Raw genomic sequence first — 18,671 nt, 5'->3', positions numbered from 1 at the left:
TTTTTTCTTAATTAAGAATTCTAATTTTAATGTGAGCTCTGACCTCTTTCTTTCCAGAATCATTCTAATGCTTTAATTGCATTTCACAGGTTGAAATTAAAATCCTTTATTGTCTACTATCTCTGTTTTCCTACAAGGCTAGTTACCCATGGCAAACTGGCCCTTGTCGAGAACACAAATGTGTTTATCCTGCTAGAATATCAATAAAGGGCTTTGGGAAGCTCTGTCGAGATGCAAAAAAGGACTCAGGCCATATGAAACCCTTATTCCTCCAGGAGTGTTTCTGTATAGGTGGGGTCTGTTGTTAAATGCTCTTTGGAAACATTTCTTCACAATGAACCTGAGGGAGAAACCTAAGGGATCATAATGTCTCCTTTAGAAGTTGGAGAATTCGGAGCTTGGCAAGGTCAGTTTTCCAGATAGAAATTCACTTACTCTGAAGAGTGCTGTTCTGGGTGTGAGCCTCAGTGTCATAGCTCAGGAGCCCCTGACAGGGGACAGTCATCTCTATGACCCACCAGCAGGGCTGAGAAGGCCCCCCCCCCCACTCAGGTGCACAGGAGATGTACACACACGTGTGTTCTGTCACACTGGGAACAGCCTGGAACTCACCAGTGACAGAATGAGTGAATAATGTGGCAGTATTTTTTAAAATAAAAAATAGAATGTTGGACCCCCAAATTGCTAATGACATTGTTTAGTTTAATACCATTTATGTACGGTTTGAAGACAAGCAAAACAATTTTTATCTATTGTGCACGGTTACAAACATGTAGTAATGTATAGTAACAAGCAAAGGAACGATGAATTCCAAATTGATTGGTTACCTAGGGGGTGAGGGGAAATGAGATATGGGAGGGGTTCACAAGGAACAACTATGGTTTCTTTAGTTTTTTCTTAAAGTGCTTGGTGAAAGTGAAGGTGTTAGTCGCTCAGTTGCAACCGACTTTTTGCCACCCCATGGACTGCAGCCCCCCAGGCTCCTCTGTGGCATTTCCCAGGCAAGAATGCGGAAGTGGGTTGCCATTTCCTTTTCCAAGGGATCTTCCCAACCCAGGGATCGAACCCAGGTCTGGTTTCTTTAGTTTTCTCTTAAAGTTAATGGTGGGTATGTGCATTTTCAAATATTATTCATATTTTTGAATGAAGTACTTTGTAATTTAAAATTTTTTAAATTTGTTTTACAAAGGAGAGATTCTAATGGCTTGTCCAGCAGTTTCGGTTTTGAGGAATTACTAGCCAGACATCTCTGGGGCTAAGTAGCTTGACACTTTGCTGCTCTTTCGTCTCTTACCCCATCAGATACGCTGTGGCCACGTCACCAACCCTGTCACACCAGTGGGGAAATCAAAGAAGACGTGAAAGCCCTCACCTTTCTACTTGTCTGTTGGATGAATAGGAGTAGAAATTAGGCACTAAAGGAAATCATCACATTTTGAACATATTTTGTTCATAGCTCATAATGCCAATAGCCAAGGTCACCTGAGACAAACCTGAATTCTGAGTAAATCTGAGCATCGCTTGCCAAACTGAAGGCGGGGGAGGAACACCGCTGTGCAAACCTCGCTCTTGTGATACCTTGCTCTGAAATCAGTGTTTTCTCTGTGTTAACAGCATGGCCGGACGCCCCTGCATCTTGCTGCCAATAAGGGCCATCTTTCTGTGGTCCAGATCTTGCTGAAGGCTGGCTGTGACCTCGATGTCCAGGATGATGTGAGTAGAAGCTATCGTTCTGTTGAGGGGTGGCTGTCAACCGGGCTTGTCTGCATAGAATCCCACAACGTGTAACTAGCTGTGAAGTGGGGGAGGGACAGTAGTTGTTGCTCTCCAGCACTTTTTAGCTCCACCTTGGTGGGAAGAACTTCCTCTTGAAGCCCTGCTCTGGGACCCATTCTCAGTAGCAAGTGTGGTTTGGTTTTCCCATCATAGTTCCTATCGAGTATTATTATTTCCTATCTATTATTATTCAAGTGTAGGGCCTTGAAGGGTGTTTTGCCTGTTTCCTTGTCTCGGTATGAAGGAGCACACTATGCACGCACGCACGCACGCACACAGATTTGGGCAAGTCTTGCTGGAAATGTGTCATTGATCAAACTTACCACTAGAGAAAAAGATGAAGCTTAAAAACTTAAATTTTTGTCTTTTCTTGCCTTGATTTCTCTTAGTATACATTTAGTTTAAAAGGACCTATTTAAAGAAAAAAACCAGAACATTGATCTTGTGTAATCTGAGAAAAACAACGCCTCCAGAAAGATTCACTCTGGTGCTCTGCCATGACTGAGAGTCATTCTCTGAGTTTCTTCAGTCCAATTATCTAGAAGGAGATTCTGCTTGGCTCTTTTGGGTTCAGAAATCCATTCCTGAGTAAATCAGTAGTGGCTGGCGTGGAGTCATGTAGTGCAGGGGGTAGCCCTGTTGGGTTTTTGGGCAGGCTAGATTCTCTAAGAAGGGGATGTGGGAAAGATTATGTAAATTGCTCTCCAGTGGGCTATTAGGAAAATGTCCTAATGATAATCTGATTGGAAACTCTTTTTGAAAAGTTTCTAACTCTGACTGTGATTTGTACAGTAGAACTCGAAGAGGTAAGAACTTTTATGAGGAACATAGACTCTTGGAGACTTAGTACTCATAAACCCCTTTCAGATTCACCTTTAATCACTGTGCTTACCGAATGTTATCAAAGTTCAGACCCTCTGTTGGGCTAGAGTGTGGGTCACCAAAGTGCTTCTAGTCTTGAGTCCCTGTGTAATGTCTGAAAACTTGGCAAACACACAAGTTGAGAAGGACAGCATTCACAAAGCAATAACTAAATGTGTCATATCCATGGGCAGAAGGCTGTCAGTGTCATTCAGAAATTTCTGGTTATATTTGGAACCTGTTGAGTCATCAAGGATGTTATTTTCAAAAGATGCCGATCTAGCTTTAAGCTGTTGATTTCTACCCCAGGTCACAATACACTTTTTTCTTTCCCAGCACTGTACCATCATAACATACCTGATTATATCTTATCCTTACATGATAGGAGCAAAAATACAGGCAGAGGGAAGAGATTCTGACCACAGGAAAGGCAGGGCATTGAATTGTTGGTGCAAATATGTTGGGCAGCATCTGCTCTTCTCTGCATAATTAAAGCCCTTGCTGCCTTGGTGGCAAGGCTGCAGTAATACCAGGGTGCTAACCCATTGCAACCCAGCACTCCTGCCTCAGGTCCTGAGCTCCAGGTATCATGTGTTCTCCTGCAGCAAGAGCCAAGCAGACTTTCCAGAACTACTGCTGTTTATATCAGGCAAGATAGGAAGTAAACTAGTGAGGAGTTCTAACAGGGTAGCCAAAGGGGTACATGTCAGCAGAAGGAAAGCCAGCTCTACCGTTAGAGGGGTACTCTTTATTTATTGAAATTATTAATATATTTTGCATCTTTCCCTCGCCGTAGACAATGCATATATTGTTTCTCTCAGTTTAAAACAAAACAAAAGTGCACATACAACAACGAAACAGTGTAAAAACAGCTGGAAGTGGAGATGTCTTGACTCTCACTAGCTCTGAAGTAATGCGTTAGTCAGAATATAGTTCATGTGTGTCTTCCATATATTTACTCTGCTTGCTGATCAGCCTTGAAACCCATGCAGGAATTCGAGGGAGAAAACTCCTTATGGATGGTCTTTAAAGAAGCTGGGAATGGGAATCCCATGGTGGTCCAGTGGTTAGGACTCAGTGCTTTCCCAGGTTCAGTCTCTGATCAGGAAACTAAGATCCTGCAAGCCATGAGGCACGAGCAAAAAATAATAATAATAAAAATAATAAAGAAGCTGGGAGATTAAGTATTGGAAAAAAAAAATTTCAGAAGTTACCTATCTTGGGTGACGGGTAACAATAGAGAATGTTAATGTTTTGAAGAATTTACTCCTAACTTCATGTTCTACAGATACTGTGCTTTGTATCATGGTAAAGACTGAGAATTAGTTGAAGAATGACCTCCAGTGCCCTGGAGTGGGATTATTATGAATTTGAACCTGTGGAAACCAGTTCTTTAGAATATGGAACTCCAGGAGCCAATTCCCTCTTGCTTCCTGCCAACCCTGTCAACGCTCATTGGAGCATTAACGCCATCTCTGATTGGTCGATGAGCAATCACACAGCCCCCACCTCAGAAATAGTCCAGGACCCGGTGGCCACGGGAAAAGGCACGAAGGAAGAGAAAAATAAGAAAAACCAGAGAAGACAGGCTAGGAAGAACCCCAGAAGATCAGAGGGAGAAGACGAGGTCAGCAGTTGTTTCGTGCACCTCCCCTGTCTGGAGCTTCGTTGCAGTATGGCTGCCTGTGCCACCTGGGAGGGACTCCTCCTGAAGAGGGGCCGGGGCCACCCTTGCATGACGGGGGTTTCTTCTATGAGCTTGGCTTTGGAATCTGCCCACACTGTGTTCACTCTTTTTCACCATGTAGGAGAAAACACGTATTTCAGAGCCAAGTTTTAGACCTCAGTGGTTGCAAACCTTTAAAAATCTCTATGTAAGAAACACTGATGTCCTAGAAAAACAGAGAGCTGGCAGTTCATGCACTTTGCAGACAAGACCCTTTGCAGTCGCTCTGGAACACGATGTGCATGTTCCAAGTCAAAGTGCCAAACTACAAGTTTGCTGGGTCTTCAAGTTACAGCTTCAGCATTTTTCTTCTGCTTCTTTGTAGTTAATCATTCAACAAATACTTCTCAGGTGCTATACTTGCCAAGGCATTGGGCTAAAGTACTTAGCTTGATGGTGCCATAAACAGGCAGCCCCATCCCCCAGAAGCACCTAATTGTTTTAAAGACCTGTTTAAGGTTAATTGACTTCACAGGTTATAAACAGCATGAGGCAAGTGCAGAAAGTCTTGACAATTTGAATTCTGCCCCAACTGTGGGTACATTTGTGCTAAGTCTCCTCAGTCATGTCCAACTCTTTGCGACCCTATGGACTGTAGCCCACCAGGCTCCTCTGTCCATGGGATTCTCCAAGCAAGAATACTGGAGTGGGTTGCCATTCCCTTCTCCAAGGGTCCTTCCCAACCCAGGGATCGAACCTGCGTTTCTTATATGTCCTGCCTTGGCAGATGGGTTCTTTACCACTAGTGCCACCTAGAAGGCCCCTGTCCCAACAGTGCTACCCTGAATTAGCTGGTTATTCTAAGCTAGGCACTGAACTGCACAGGACCTTGGCTTTTTAATCAGTAAAATGAGAGAATTAGATGCCACAGTGCTTGGAGTGTAGTAGCTGCTGCTGCTGCTGCTAAGTTGCTTCAGTCGTGTCCGACTCTGTGCGACCCCATAGACGGCAGCTCACCAGGCTCCCCTGTCCCTGGGATTCTCCAGGCAAGAGCACTGGAGTGGGTTGCCATTTCCTTCTCCATGAAAGTGAAATGTGACAGTGAAGTCGCTCAGTCGTGTCCGGCTCTTAGCGACCCCATGGACTACAGCCCACCAGGCTCCTCCATCCATGGGACTTTCCAGGCAAGAGTACTGGAGTGGGGTGCCATTGCCTTCTCCGGGAGTGTAGTAGAGAGTCAGTAAGTATTCACTGAATAGATAATGAGTAAATGCTGTTGAAGGTGCCAAACTTCTCCCAGCCTTTTTTTTTTTCTCCAAAATTTCATAATTTCATGGTTGATCTTTAAATCATAGAGAAATAAAGATTATATCTAAGTTGCTGCTTAGCTCTGTTAATAAGTATGTATAGAGGCACATTTTGTTTCAGTATTTGAAAAATATATTTACTTCCTTTTAATTTATTTTTTAACTTTTTATTTTGTACTGGGGTTTAGCCAATTAACAATGTTGTAATAGTTTCAGATGAAGAGTGAAGGGACTCAGCTACACATATACATGTATCCATTCTCCCCCAAACTCCCCTCCCATCTAGGCGGCCACATGACATTGAGCTGAGTTCCCTGTGCTATACAGTAGGTCCTTGTTGGTTATCCATTTAAAATATAGCAGTGTGTACATGTCCATCTCAACTCCCTAACTATCCCTTCCCCCCGTCCTTCCCCCGCTGGCAACCACAAGTTCATTCTCTAGGTCTGTGAGTCTCTTTCTGTTGTGTAGAAAGTATACTTTTGAAATAATACTTTTATTTCCAAAGGAAGTGTTAGTTTTATAGGAGGACAAATTGATTCACACGTCATTGACCCTGATGCAGTAAAGGGTCTTAGCTGTTCATTTATGTCATGTTCTGGGGAAGAGTAGGTCTTCCCCGAGGTGGCCCTTGACTTACGGATTCATGTCTCTCAGGGTGGTTGGTTTTTATGTGCCGCAGAAACCCAGAACCACCCCACCTCATGTGAGCCGAGCTCACGGTCCCTCTTGAGGGCCATGCAGGCTGGGGAATGGCTGGCTCTGGCCTTCACTGTTCTGTATATCTGACGGATAAGGCAAGGACCCTGGCTCTGAGCGCGTCTCTGACCGAGAAGCGTGAAGACCGAGGGGCGGCCGTGTCCTGGAGATGGGCAGGCCCGGGAGAAGGGACCCGCCGGAGACACCTGTGCCAGGCGCACGAGGACCACAGGGCTCCCACCACAGCCTCGCCCGGGCCGCCAGGTCTCCCGAGTCCTGTTCATCCATCCGGAAATCTACTTTTAAGGGCTGAACCAGAATTGAGATTTAGCTTCCTACGTTGAGTTAGAATTTCCACAAAGGAAAGTTATCCCCACAGAAGCAAGTTCAGGAGATTCATGCTAAAAGCAAGTAATAAATCACGGTGGTGGTCTGGCTCCAAAGGTGCCTCAGTTCATGATTTAGTGGCAGCCCATGAAGCACTGTAAAACATTTCATCTGAAGCCAGGCCGCCAACAAGACCCACACTTTAGGCACAACAAAATGGTTACCTTTGGTTACGTAAAAGGGTTGTTCTGATTGGGCCTAGGAGTGCAGGTTCGTGTGTCCGCAGTGTGTAGGAATGGTTAAAGGCCTCTAACAACTAGAAATCTGACCAAGTCAGTGCTTACTCCGAAGAAGGGGGCTGTAGCCTCACCTTTGTGGCTGAGAATAGGGCACCTTCTTTCTCATCAGGTCAGTAACAATAAATTATACTTGAGGTCCATTTTGGGAAAACCCATCATGACGCTGATAGGGAAACATGCAGTCTTGAAGATTCTTACAGAAGTTTTCAAAAATTGAGACTGGGGCTTTCCCGGTGGCTCAGTGGTAAAGAATCCACCTGCCAGTACAGGAGACACAGATTTGATCCCTGGTCCAGGAAGATCCCACATGCCACGGAGCAAATAAGCCTGTGTGCCGCTGCTATTAGCCTGTGCCCTGGAGCCTGGGAGTTGCAGGTACTGAAGCCTGCCCGCCCCAACTAGAGAAGAGCCCTCGCAGCAGCAAAGACTCAGCACTGCCCCCCAGATTAATCAATTTCTTAAAAAAATTGAGACTGGGCAGTTTTTCATGATTTGGGCCTTAAGTACACCTCATCTGGAAACACTTCCTAAGTTGTTTGAAGAGGATATGGAATGGCTTTGCCCACCTCCTGTAACCACCGATCCAGTGGCTGTATTCTTGTGATGACATGGCACATAGCAAGGTCCTCTTTGAGGAAGTGGTCTTGGAAAGGTGAGTGAGAAGAAAAGCAAGGCTAAACCTACTTTGTAACGGAAATCATAGCATAGGATGCTGAGGGGAGGGTTGATGACAGAAGGCACAGACAGTGGATGGAATCATGGTAATGATTACCTCTACCCTCCTGACCCAACCAGGAAGAAATCTCTTAGATTCTACAGAATGAAGAGAAAGAAAAGCTTCTGAGATATGGATAGTCCCATCCCGTTTCTGGTATATCAGTACAGCTTAGACATTTAATAAATAGCCATTTTTTGAAGCTAGAAATTATATATGTAAAAAATTGGAAAGAATTAAACAGTTTAAAGAGGAAAATAAAAATTATTTCCCCTCATGAATTTTTAAAGGGAGTTTTTTTTTTTTTTAAGTTTTAAGAATGTGAATATGGTTTTTAAGTAGGAGTATGGATGTGAGGGTTGGATTGTGAAGAATGCTGAGCGCTGAAGAATTGATGCTTCTGAACTGTGGTGTTGGAGAAGACTCTTGAGAGTCCCTTGGACTGCAAGGAGATCCAACCAGTCCATTCTGAAGGAGATCAACCCTGGGATTTCTTTGGAGGGAATGACGCTAAAGCTGAAACTCCAGTACTTTGGCCATCTCATGCGAAGAGTTGACTCATTGGAAAAGACTTTGATGCTGGGAGGGATTGAGGGCAGGAGGAGAAGGGGACGACTGAGGATGAGATGGCTGGATGGCATCAATGACTTGATGGACGTGAGTCTGAGTGAACTCTGGGTGTTGGTGATGGACAGGGAGGCCTGGCGTGCTGCGATTCATGGGGTCGCAAAGAGTCGGACATGACTGAGCAACTGAACTGAACTGAAGTGCTTTTTATTGTGATGAACTATACATAACATAAAATTAACCATTTTAACCATTTTTAAGGGCACAGTTCTTTGGCATTAAGTACATTCACATTGTTATGCAAACATCACCACGGTCTCTCCAGAACTTTTTTTTTCAGATTAAGTGCTTTAAAAGTGCATTGTCATTTGTTACAGATCCCAGGGATATAAGTAGAATCCGTATTTGATGAAGGCTATTTATAGGTAGCAGTGCAGCCCTCTTTAAAAAGCCTGCGTGTTCTCCGTGTTCTAGTTGGTCTCTCCTCTCTTGGGCTAAGAAGCAGGAGTACCCTGGGGCATGTCCTCTGCCCCTCCTAGGTTCCATCAGAAAATTGTTCATGCAAAACTCTTGCCACCCAGATCATAGACCCCAAGAAGGGAAGGGAGGGACCTTGCCTCCTTTCACAGAGGAAGAACTTGAAGTCTGGCGGGGTGACAGGTGTCCCCCAAGGCTTCCACAGCACACATCTCCTGACCCCCTTGACCTGCTTCCCTTCCGTCCCACCAGGAACTTTGCACACCATTCACCCATCTCCCCGTTCAAGCTTACACCCCAGGCTGGACTTGATTTCCTGAGTGCCTGTCAGGGATAACGTGTATTCTCGGAGACTTCAGGACTATTTCTTGCTATGGACTTAACTGTCTTACCTCTAGGATATTAGTCTTCTCAACTGCAATCAGGGGGAGTCAGCTTCCCTTGGCACCCTGACTGACAAAGAGAAGGCCGGCCATCCCAGGAATCTGATCACAGAGAAAAGGGGTCAGATGCAGGCCTAACAGAGAAGCTGCCGTCATGGGATGCTGGAAGAGTCTTAGAGATGTGCAGTGACAGCCTGACTCCCTGGGTCCTTCCTCAGATGTCCTGGCATATCCCCCTGCACTGTTCTAGGCTAGGGCCAGTCAATCAAGGAGTCCACCCACGCTCGGGTCCTGAGTGCTGCTGAGTAACAGAGTAGGCTGGTGAGTCCTCTGACGCTGGGGAATGAGAGGATTCAGAGGGAGTAAAGATTCCAGGCATTGCTGGTTACCTTGTGCAGCCCACAGTCTGACTTTCAGACCCACTTGTCACAGTTGTGACAGTCCCATTGCCATCCCCTGGGGTGGCGGGTAAGAGCCTGACCCTCATCCAGAGGTCAGCTCTGCGGCCCAGGGTTGCTCTACGGTTGCCTCAGGGTTACCATTGAGTTTGTGAACATAGTCCTTCTTCCCGGCATGCACTGTCTGTTGACTAGATCACTGAGCCCCCCTGGCCCTCGGTGACTGAACGGTGAAGCAGGGGAGCAAGTGGTGGGGGGCTGGAGAGTGCTGACCGCCGTCCCTGCCTTCCCACTGCCTGCAGGGGGACCAGACCGCCTTGCACCGGGCCACGGTGGTGGGGAACACCGAGGTCATTGCGGCGCTCATCCAGGAGGGCTGTGCTCTGGACCGACAGGACAAGGTGAGCAGGGAATGGGGGCACGCATCAGCCTGAAAACGCGCTCTGGGGATTTCCTATTGCTTGAGACATTGTCATTACTGAGTCTTACCGCTTATGATTCAACATGAGGAAATCAGCCTGGAGTTCCTCTGAAAGAGTATCTGATCTCCCAGCAAACTGAACGTTTACAAAAGCCCTTCCCTCTTTTCTGTGGCAGCAGTGAACAACCACAGAAATATAAACGGTGAAGAAGAAAAGTCCGGAGGTAATGAGCTGTGGAGGCCTGGATGGGGGACTCCACATCCAGAGAGTCTGAGTGGAAGCCCCCAGACTGTGTTTCTTAAAAAAAAGAATGGCCTGAAACAGCTGGGAGGGCATTGCTACCTCTTCTCTGTGCTTACCTTTCCTTCACCCTACCTCCAGGTCCCACCCCACTCAACTCATTGCACTTGATGTTTCTTTTTTTAATAGTAAGTTAAGCAAACACAAGATCTGTGGAATTAGTTGATTTCTATTTAAAAGTCACCTACGGAGGATACCTGTTTACCATATTTACAGATCACTGCTTTTTTTTTTTTTTTACTGTATTTACAAATCACTGTTCTCAGTGCCTGCTTATTTGTTTGGGGCCCTGAGGCTTCTGGATTAAACTTTGAGATCAGATTTGGAGAAAGAAAAAAGAGCTGTAGAATCCACTTGTCCGCCCATAGGCCCCTGGAGCTTCTGAAGCTGGACTCTCCATCTGCCTGATCTTTGCAGGGTTCTCTCTGGGGCCAGGAGTGGAGCGGGGCAGCCCCTGGGCGGTGTAGGTGGGTGGTGGAGGGATGCCACGCCTCCCAATGCAGCTTTCTGTTCAGCACGAGTGGTGCGTGGGAGTCCTCCTCACCACCCCAGTTCCCAGAGAGACTTAAGCCCTAATGCCTTGAGTCATCCACTGTGCATCATAAAGCTCGAGTGCGTCTGGAGTGGTACTTGTTAGGTACCATTTCGGGGAGAATGAAGAAACTGGCCACTCAGATCACTCCTTGGGTTCTGTGGTTTAGGTGAGAAACCCCAGCCAAGAGAGATCCCTGGGTGGGCCTTAAAAATAACCTGCGCTGTGCTTACGGTGAGCAGACGGATCAGGCTTGGGTGACAGGGCTTTCTCTCCTGTGTGTCCCCCAGGACGGGAACACGGCCCTGCACGAAGCATCCTGGCACGGTTTCAGCCAGTCGGCCAAGCTGCTCGTTAAAGCTGGAGCCAACGTGCTTGCCAAGAACAAGGTGAGGTCCGGCAGGTGTGAGACCCCCTCGGTCACAATGAGGACAGCCCAGCCCGCCTTCTTTAAGGGAGCCTCCTCTTGCCGAGCAGAACTAGGGCTCGGGGCCTTGGAACCTGGTGCAACTGAAGGCTTGGAGTGCTCCCGTAGGGCTGCGGCTCTCCCTGCTTTCCCGTAGGTCCGTGAGACTGTGGTCACAGGAGCCAGCCCCGTCCTGCGGGGACAGAAAAGGACCACAGCGTCTCCTCTCCCTTGCTGTCCTCCGTCACCCTCTGCTTCCCTGTCTTTCCCTGCCATGTCCCTGGATCAGCCCAAAAGCCTCACAACAGACTTACTGATCTATCTTGTCCCTTCGCATCCTGCTCCTCTCCTCAGGAACTTTCCAGAAAGCTGCTCACCTGTCGCTGTTTTGGGCCTCCCCAGAGCGGCCTCAGCCTCTGTTGTTGTCTCTCTGGGTGACTTTGGCGTGTGCCTCCCAGGTTTGCAGGGGGGGCCACCATCGCTTCCCTCACCCCCTCCCTTAGGGCTATCCGGTTTCTTTTTTGCCTGTTGACCCTCAGGGTGAGGACCTGCCCGTTTGGTGGCTGGGTTTCTCCAGCTCCCGGGACTGCACACAGCGCTGTGCTGTGCTGACCGGTGAGATGTTTTCCTGTGGTTCCCTCATGGGCCGAGGGCTTCAGGGAAGCAGCCGGCCCTGCACTGTGGCATCTCCAATAAAAGCCTGGCTCACTGCCTAGAGGACTGGTGGCTCTCCATTTCTTCCGGGGGGACGTGGCCTAGAACAGGAGTTGGTAAGTTTATACCAACTCAAAGTAGGTGGTTCCCAGTTAACGGATGGGGAGGCCTCACCTGAGTCTTACAAGACATGTGATTCATTTGTGACGCAATTAGGGCTGTGAATTATCCCAGCTGGATCCACTTCACCACACTGCCACCTGTCCCCTGAAGGGCCCACCCCCAAATTGTGTAGGGAGCCACGAGTTCTCTCTCTAGATAGAGCAGCACAGGTGAGGTGTCATCCCAGGAGAGGGACTTACATGCTCACAAGCCTCAAACTCTAGGAAGCCTCTAGAAGGTCCTTCTCTCTTTTCTTTTTCCCCACAAATAAAATTATAAGATATTTAAAGTCTACAATATCATGATTTGATAGCTCCCAAGGGTTAATGAACACATTGATCACCCCTATTTATTTACCTTTTTGTGTCTGTGAGAGAGAACATTTAAGTTCTACAATTAGCAAATTTCAATTATACAAGACAGTGTTATCAGCTGTAGTCTGTAGACTACAGACACAGACACTGTTATCAGCTGTATTCCCCATGTTACACGTTAGATTCACAGACCTTGTTCATCTTATAGCTGGAAGTTTATACCCTTTTACCAACCTCTCTTTATCCCCCTTCACCCCCCACTCCAGCTTCTGGCAGCCACTTTTCTACTCTCTGTTTCTATAAGTCCATCTTTTTTTCAGACTCCACATAGAAGTGAGATGATAGAGTATTTGTCTTTCTGTCTAACTTATTTCATTTGGTGTATCACTCCCTAGGTTCATCCACATTGTTGCAAGTGACAGGATTTCTTTCTTTTTAAAGGTTGGATAATATTCCATTGCATAAGAAAGGTCCTTACTCAGCCAAGTACAGCAGCCCCTGTCTAGAAGTCAGTACTCATTACTCAGGGTGGGAAAAATGCCTGCTATGTATATAGCAGGTCAGTTTTTTAAATTTCAGGTTTGACATTGCAGCCTTTTGTGTCTACTTCCATTTTACACGTTGGTTTGAAGAGCCTTCCATGTTATTACATGTATGGTTAGTGCATTCCTTTTGATCACTGAGTAATGTTCCACTGTGTAGACATACCATAATCTGTATTCTAACCCATGTGTTTTTCATTTTCTTCCTCCAAATGCTTTTCAGCATGATCGATATTTTCTTATTGACAAAGTAAATTTTGTTTTATTTGTACAGCTATCAGATTTCTCTTCAACTTATATTTAACATATATATTTTTCAACATATATTTAAGTGACCTCCAGGAAGCCAACAGCTTTGGGAAAACCTTCTCTATGTGTACTGAGAATTACACTAAGCTGAGCCCTGAGCCCTACCAGAGAATGGAGTGTTTAAAATGTGGGCAGACCCTTTGTTTTGGAGGACTAAGCTAGCAGTGCTTCTCTATCTGGCTGCACTTTAAAATCTCCTGGGAAAGTTTAAAAAAAAAAAAAGCAGGGGAGAGAAGAGGGAAGAAAAACAAACCCACATGATGACCAGGCCTGGGGTGACCCAGGCCTGGTTTTGCCTAAAGTTAGGGAAGGGATGCATCCCAGAATGCAGACCTTTCAGCACCTACACATGAACAGCCTGGCCCCACCCCCTGGGGCGGGGACATCGAGTTGCATCCGTGCACTGGTCTGTTGAAAGGGTCCCCCGGTTGAGTCCAGCCTGCACCTGAGGCTTGATAACCAACAAACTCACTCAATTCTCAGGCTCAGAACTCGCTAAGTTCCTGGAGGTAGCAGTGAGGAAAGAAAGACCCTACCTAGGTTGGTTAGAGCTAAGGTTGTGAGAAGGATGGTTAAGTGGCCCTGCAGCACACAGCTTTCCTCTGTTTTTAAAAACCCATTCTTTTTTTCAAAGGTAAGGAATATATACCATCCTTGAGTCTGGGCAGACAGTGCCGTATGATCCAAAGAGGAGTGAACTGGGCCAGGGAAAAGCCATAAACAGGCTGACAGCTCTGAGCCCACAACTGCAGGCCTGACCCAGCTTTTACGCTCAGCAGAACAAACACGGGGCTTATGTGTTTAATCTCCCGAATTCTTGCACCGAATCATGTTGCCTGCTTTTCTTGTCACTTTCCTAGGGGTTATCAGCAGCCTTGCAGGCCTTATTCCCCTAGTTTCAGGAAGTTCTCCTCTTGTCAATGAAGTCTTTCTGCCAGATTGCTGTGTATGTGATCCTGACCGTTGGTTGCCGTTTGACCTTGAAGGCAGACTCCCCAAAGGATGGTATATATTCCTTACCTTTGAAAAGAAGAGGGTCTCTATCCGGATGGGAAGTGACAGAGGCAGTTGCACTGCATGTCGTGTGGGGACCTTGCCCACAGTTTAAATTCTGATGTTTCAAGAAAAACCCAAGATTTGGGAGAGGCTTGCAAATTAAATCTGTTACTGTAGCCTGCTGGAGTCAGCCTGTTTTACCTCCATTGGTAGGCTGTCCACAGCTGTTCCGTGTTCCTCTTATAACTAAGAGGAAAAGCCTTGTGCATGTGCCCAGCACTCTGCCATGAAGATGGTCTCCTCAGCACTCCGAAGCAACCCTCACTGTCTCAGCACATAGGGGTCCTGCTCCACTTTACAGGTGAGGAATTCACGGTGGCGCTTATTAAGAGCATTCCCCAGTAGCTTGCAAGCAGTAAGTGGCAGAGTTAGGGCTCGGAACCAAGGTTTTATGACCCATGTGACTCTTCTGCTGGTATGGATTCCCAATTACATGTTCTTGCCTCTGAAGCACCCCAGCTGGGTCCAGCGAGCAAAAAGCAAGAGAGCGTAAACAGTGACTCTCCTGTAAGTCTTGGCCCCCTGCAAGCGTGCCCAGTCTGCAGGAGGTGTTGCTAACATGTGCCCCCCTCTGTTTGCCTCTCCCAGGCGGGGAACACGGCTCTGCACCTGGCCTGCCAGAACAGCCATGCCCAGAGCACCCGCGTCCTTCTGCTGGGCGGCTCCCGCGCCGACCTCAAAAATAACGTGGGTGAACAAAAATAGCATCTCTTGCACTCTCTTCCATTGCCTCTAGTATGAAAGCATACTAGAGTATTCACGTGTAGAAAATGAAAATGTGTTAATAAAAGGGGTTTGGGGACTATCAAGAAAGTATTCATTTGTTGCTAATTCCTAAAGGATCCTTTTGCAGCAGTCCCCAATCTTTTTGGCTCAAGCAACGGGTTTCATGGAAGACAATTTTTTCACGGATGGGGGCAGGGTTGGGGGATGGTTTGGGGATGATTCAAGTGCATTACGTTTATATTGCACTTTAATGTCACTGCTGATCTGACAAGAGGTACCAGCCCGTAGCCCAGAGTTTGGGGACCTCTGCATTAGGGGAATGGGAAGAGGAATCAACACTTGGAAACACTGATTTTTCTCTCATGCTTGCCCCTTGCTCCTCAGCCACTCAGTCTGTTTTATCATTTTGTACAGCAGGTGTCTAGCAAGCGGGTCTAAGAATGAGTAATTGTTTTCAGGAAGCCTCCGCCCACACAGTGTTGCACTCTTAGTAAATACCGGCTGATGCTGTCCTGGCGAGGCTGTCTGATGCTCCATGCCCAGCATCTACAAATCTGTCCCTGAGGCATCCTTGGGATGAGCTGATGATCAGTAGTTCTTAGAGGTTCCTGACCTGAAAGGTCCCATGGGCATCCCCCTTCCCTCCACAGACACTGCATTTCCTTCATGAAGCCCATGCCACGTGGCAAGAGAATCTGAGGCTTCTCTCAAAAATGACTTTGGCCCGGCCACTTCCCTGGTGGCCCAGTGGTTAGGACTCTGTGCTTCCACTGCAAGGGACATGGATTTGATCCCTGATTGGGGAACCAAGTCATACAGGCTGTGCACAGTGGCCAAAAAAAAAAAAGGACTTTTAGCTGGAGTTCCCTGACTGGGGGCAGGCTTATCTAAAGTGGTCCTGAGAATGCTCTGAACTTCAGCTTTGAGCTTGGTTCCTTCTTAGTCCAGAGGAGAAGGTTGTGCTGAAGTGTCACCATCTCTAGACAGAAGTGAAGTGAAGTGAAGTCGCTCAGTCATGTCTGACTCTTTGCGACCCCATGGACTATAGCCTACTGGGCTCCTCCATCCATGGGATTTTCCAGGCAAGAGCACCGGAGTGAGTTGCCATTTCCTTCTCCAATCTAGATAGACAGAACTAGAGCTCAAATGAGAAGTCAGGGGAGCTCCGCAAAACGTCACGACATTGTCTCCAGTTCTCTTGTTTTCTGTCTGGGAGCAGTTTGGCCTGGGACCACCAAGGAAGACCCTGCTCCTGAGTTTTTCTGAATGTCCTTTTTTATGCCCAGTGATTGCTTCCTCATCAGCTCCCTAGACTTCATTGCTCCCCATGGGATCCTGGCATACTGCTAGAATGGGATGCACTTGAATTTTTTAGAGCACATAATCTTAAAATCCAGCAACTCATCCCACTTTCTTAGTCCATTCAGCCACGATGGATCTGTGATGGGGAAAGTCTCATTTCCAAAGTGATGCTATCTATCTTAGGCAGTGTAATCCAGAGCCTTTGGGTTGTAGGAGAGGCAGGGGTCAGTGGAGTCTTAATAAGTGCCTGCTAGGCAGAGCCTTTCTTAGTTTTGGCGAAGGTCTCTTGGGTAGCAGGCATCCAGGACCTGAAACTGGAGACAGTCTGCGTGGTGGGAAAGAGAGCTGCACACAGAAAAGGGCTGCAAGCCATGGAGCGAGCACCTATGATAAAGGAGATGCTTGTCGTTCAGGCCATTGCCCTGTGAGGAATCTATGCTAGTCTGCTAGCTTTTAAATGGTAGTTTTCTTTGAATTTTCTGTTTTGTTCTGTAACCGCTCAGACTGTGCTTAGAGTTTGATTTCTGTCCGCAGGCAGGCGACACCTGTTTGCACGTTGCTGCGCGCTATAATCACTTGTCCATCATTAAGCTCCTCCTCAGTGCTTTCTGTTCTGTCCATGAAAAGAACCAGGTCAGTGCATGCATCCTCCCCATGGTTCACAGGCAGGTGCGCTAGCGCCAGCGGGGACCGAGGTTGCTGGGAGGTGGTGCCTGCTCCCGCTGAGGGACTCAGCCAGTGCTGGCCTTCGAAGGAACCACAGATTTCCTGTGGCCCTGGTTTATCTGGCGTTCTGTAGAAAGCGTGCTCTGTCATTCCAGTGCATATCACCACATTTGCGTAGTGAACATTTTTGGAAATCCTGGGGGTGGGTTTTGTTGTTAGTGTGATTTTATAAAATGAAACCCACAAGGAAGCGTGGCTTGGTAAGTAAGCAAGGGCTGATTCCTGAGTTCTCTTCCTTGCACCGCCACCTTTACATGAACTGAGCTGATGTAGTCTCTCTCTTGTTTCTGTAAAGTTCGGTGCATGGTCAGTATCTACACCGTGTAGTGGGGTTTTGAAATAAAGCTGTGGTTATTACAGTGTTCTGTGGAAATGTGATTTTTCAATAGTTGGATTTTTAAAAGTTGTCTTGTTATTTATTGAAACCTATACCTAACTGATGCATTGTTTGGCTTTTCTGAGTTTGGGTGCATAAATGTGAAATTTAAAAAATTAGATCATGATTCAGATTTAAAATACCCTATAATGGTGATTACTGATCCTGGCTGCATATTGGGATTAAAAGGGAATTTAAATATACCATTCCTGAATCCCACCCCAATGTAAATGACCAGAACATCTGGGGCTGAGGTCCAGGAAACAGTATTTTTTTTTTTAAAGCTCCTGGTCTAAGTGTGGGCTTCCCTGGTGACTGTCAGTAAAGAATCTGCCTGCAGTGCAGGAGACTTCTTGCAGTATAGGAGACCAGGGTTCAATCCCTGGGTCGGGAAGTTCCCCTGGAGAAGGAAATGGCAACCCACTCCAGTATTCTTGCCTGGGAAATCCCATGCCTGAGTGTGCAGACAGGATTGAGAACCGCTGACCTAATAGCTAAAGTCTGTCGTTCTATAGTCTCCCCTTGGATTCTAGTTTGTCAGATTACCCCCAGCACAGCCCTCACCAACCGGTGCTCCTCAACCTGGGAGGCACATTTCAATCACCTGGGGGCTTTGAAAAATCATCATGCCCTATCCATGCTCCAGACAAATTAAGTCAGTGTCTGGGTGGGACTCTGGCGTCAGTAGTTTACAAAGCTTCCCAGCTGATTTCAGTGAGCAGCGGAGACTGGAAACCACAGCTCCAGAAGTTCCCCTAACATACAACTAGGTGACTCAGGAATGAAATGAACACTTTCCCTGTCTACTCACCAGGGAAGGAGGCCTGAGGATGGCTGGATTTTCATACTTGATCACCTGCCAGGAATGAATGAATGAGTGATTTCACTTCTGTATGCATCTAACTTATTTATGTCATCTGGTTTGGGAATTAAAACCAACGTTTGCATTTGGAATTAGCCCACCAAGCTGCATCTGTTCATATCCTCCTTTGATTGTCTGAAATGTTTTTTGCAAAAAATAAATTATTGGCTAAATTTGGTAAGGAGTTGAAAACAGCTGGTGTTAAATGAATGCTATCTTCAGTGACTCCACCCAAACAGAAAACTCCCTGGCCTGTAGGATGATGCCAGTGGCCCTTTCACATCCCTAAGGGTGGCTGCAGGGCTGGGCTATTACTCTGGGGCCTGTAGAAGTAGCTCCCTTAGAAGCTCCTGTTCATTCTAGCTCAGAAACCAAGGGGTTCTCTGCCCATCCCCTGCCAGGGCAGATAGACAGGGTCCAGAGCTACCTTGTAAAGTAAAAATTTTTTAAAGTATGAGTTAAAAGAAATATTTAAAATAACATGGCTGAGATCCTACCTCTGTGTAA

General features: G+C 46.8%; 1 protein-coding gene across 2 annotated transcripts in view; it reads left to right on the top strand.

Annotated features, from left to right (window-relative positions):
• The window catches only part of ANKRD6 (ankyrin repeat domain 6), a 184,631-nt gene that overhangs the window by 146,205 nt on the left and 19,755 nt on the right, over positions 1-18,671 (top strand). For both annotated transcript variants that reach the window (XM_040238801.1, XM_040238802.1), the window contains exons 3-7: positions 1,615-1,713; positions 9,778-9,876; positions 11,020-11,118; positions 14,761-14,859; positions 16,735-16,833. In XM_040238801.1, the coding sequence (XP_040094735.1) occupies positions 1,615-1,713; positions 9,778-9,876; positions 11,020-11,118; positions 14,761-14,859; positions 16,735-16,833 (495 nt within the window). The remainder of the gene's footprint in view (positions 1-1,614; positions 1,714-9,777; positions 9,877-11,019; positions 11,119-14,760; positions 14,860-16,734; positions 16,834-18,671) is intronic.

This window comes from Oryx dammah, unplaced genomic scaffold, assembly GCF_014754425.2.
Source record: "Oryx dammah isolate SB20612 unplaced genomic scaffold, SCBI_Odam_1.1 HiC_scaffold_4, whole genome shotgun sequence".
NCBI lineage: Eukaryota > Metazoa > Chordata > Mammalia > Artiodactyla > Bovidae > Oryx > Oryx dammah.
The sequence above is the reverse complement of the archived record's forward strand: the minus strand, read 5'-3'. Positions and strand labels throughout refer to the sequence as shown.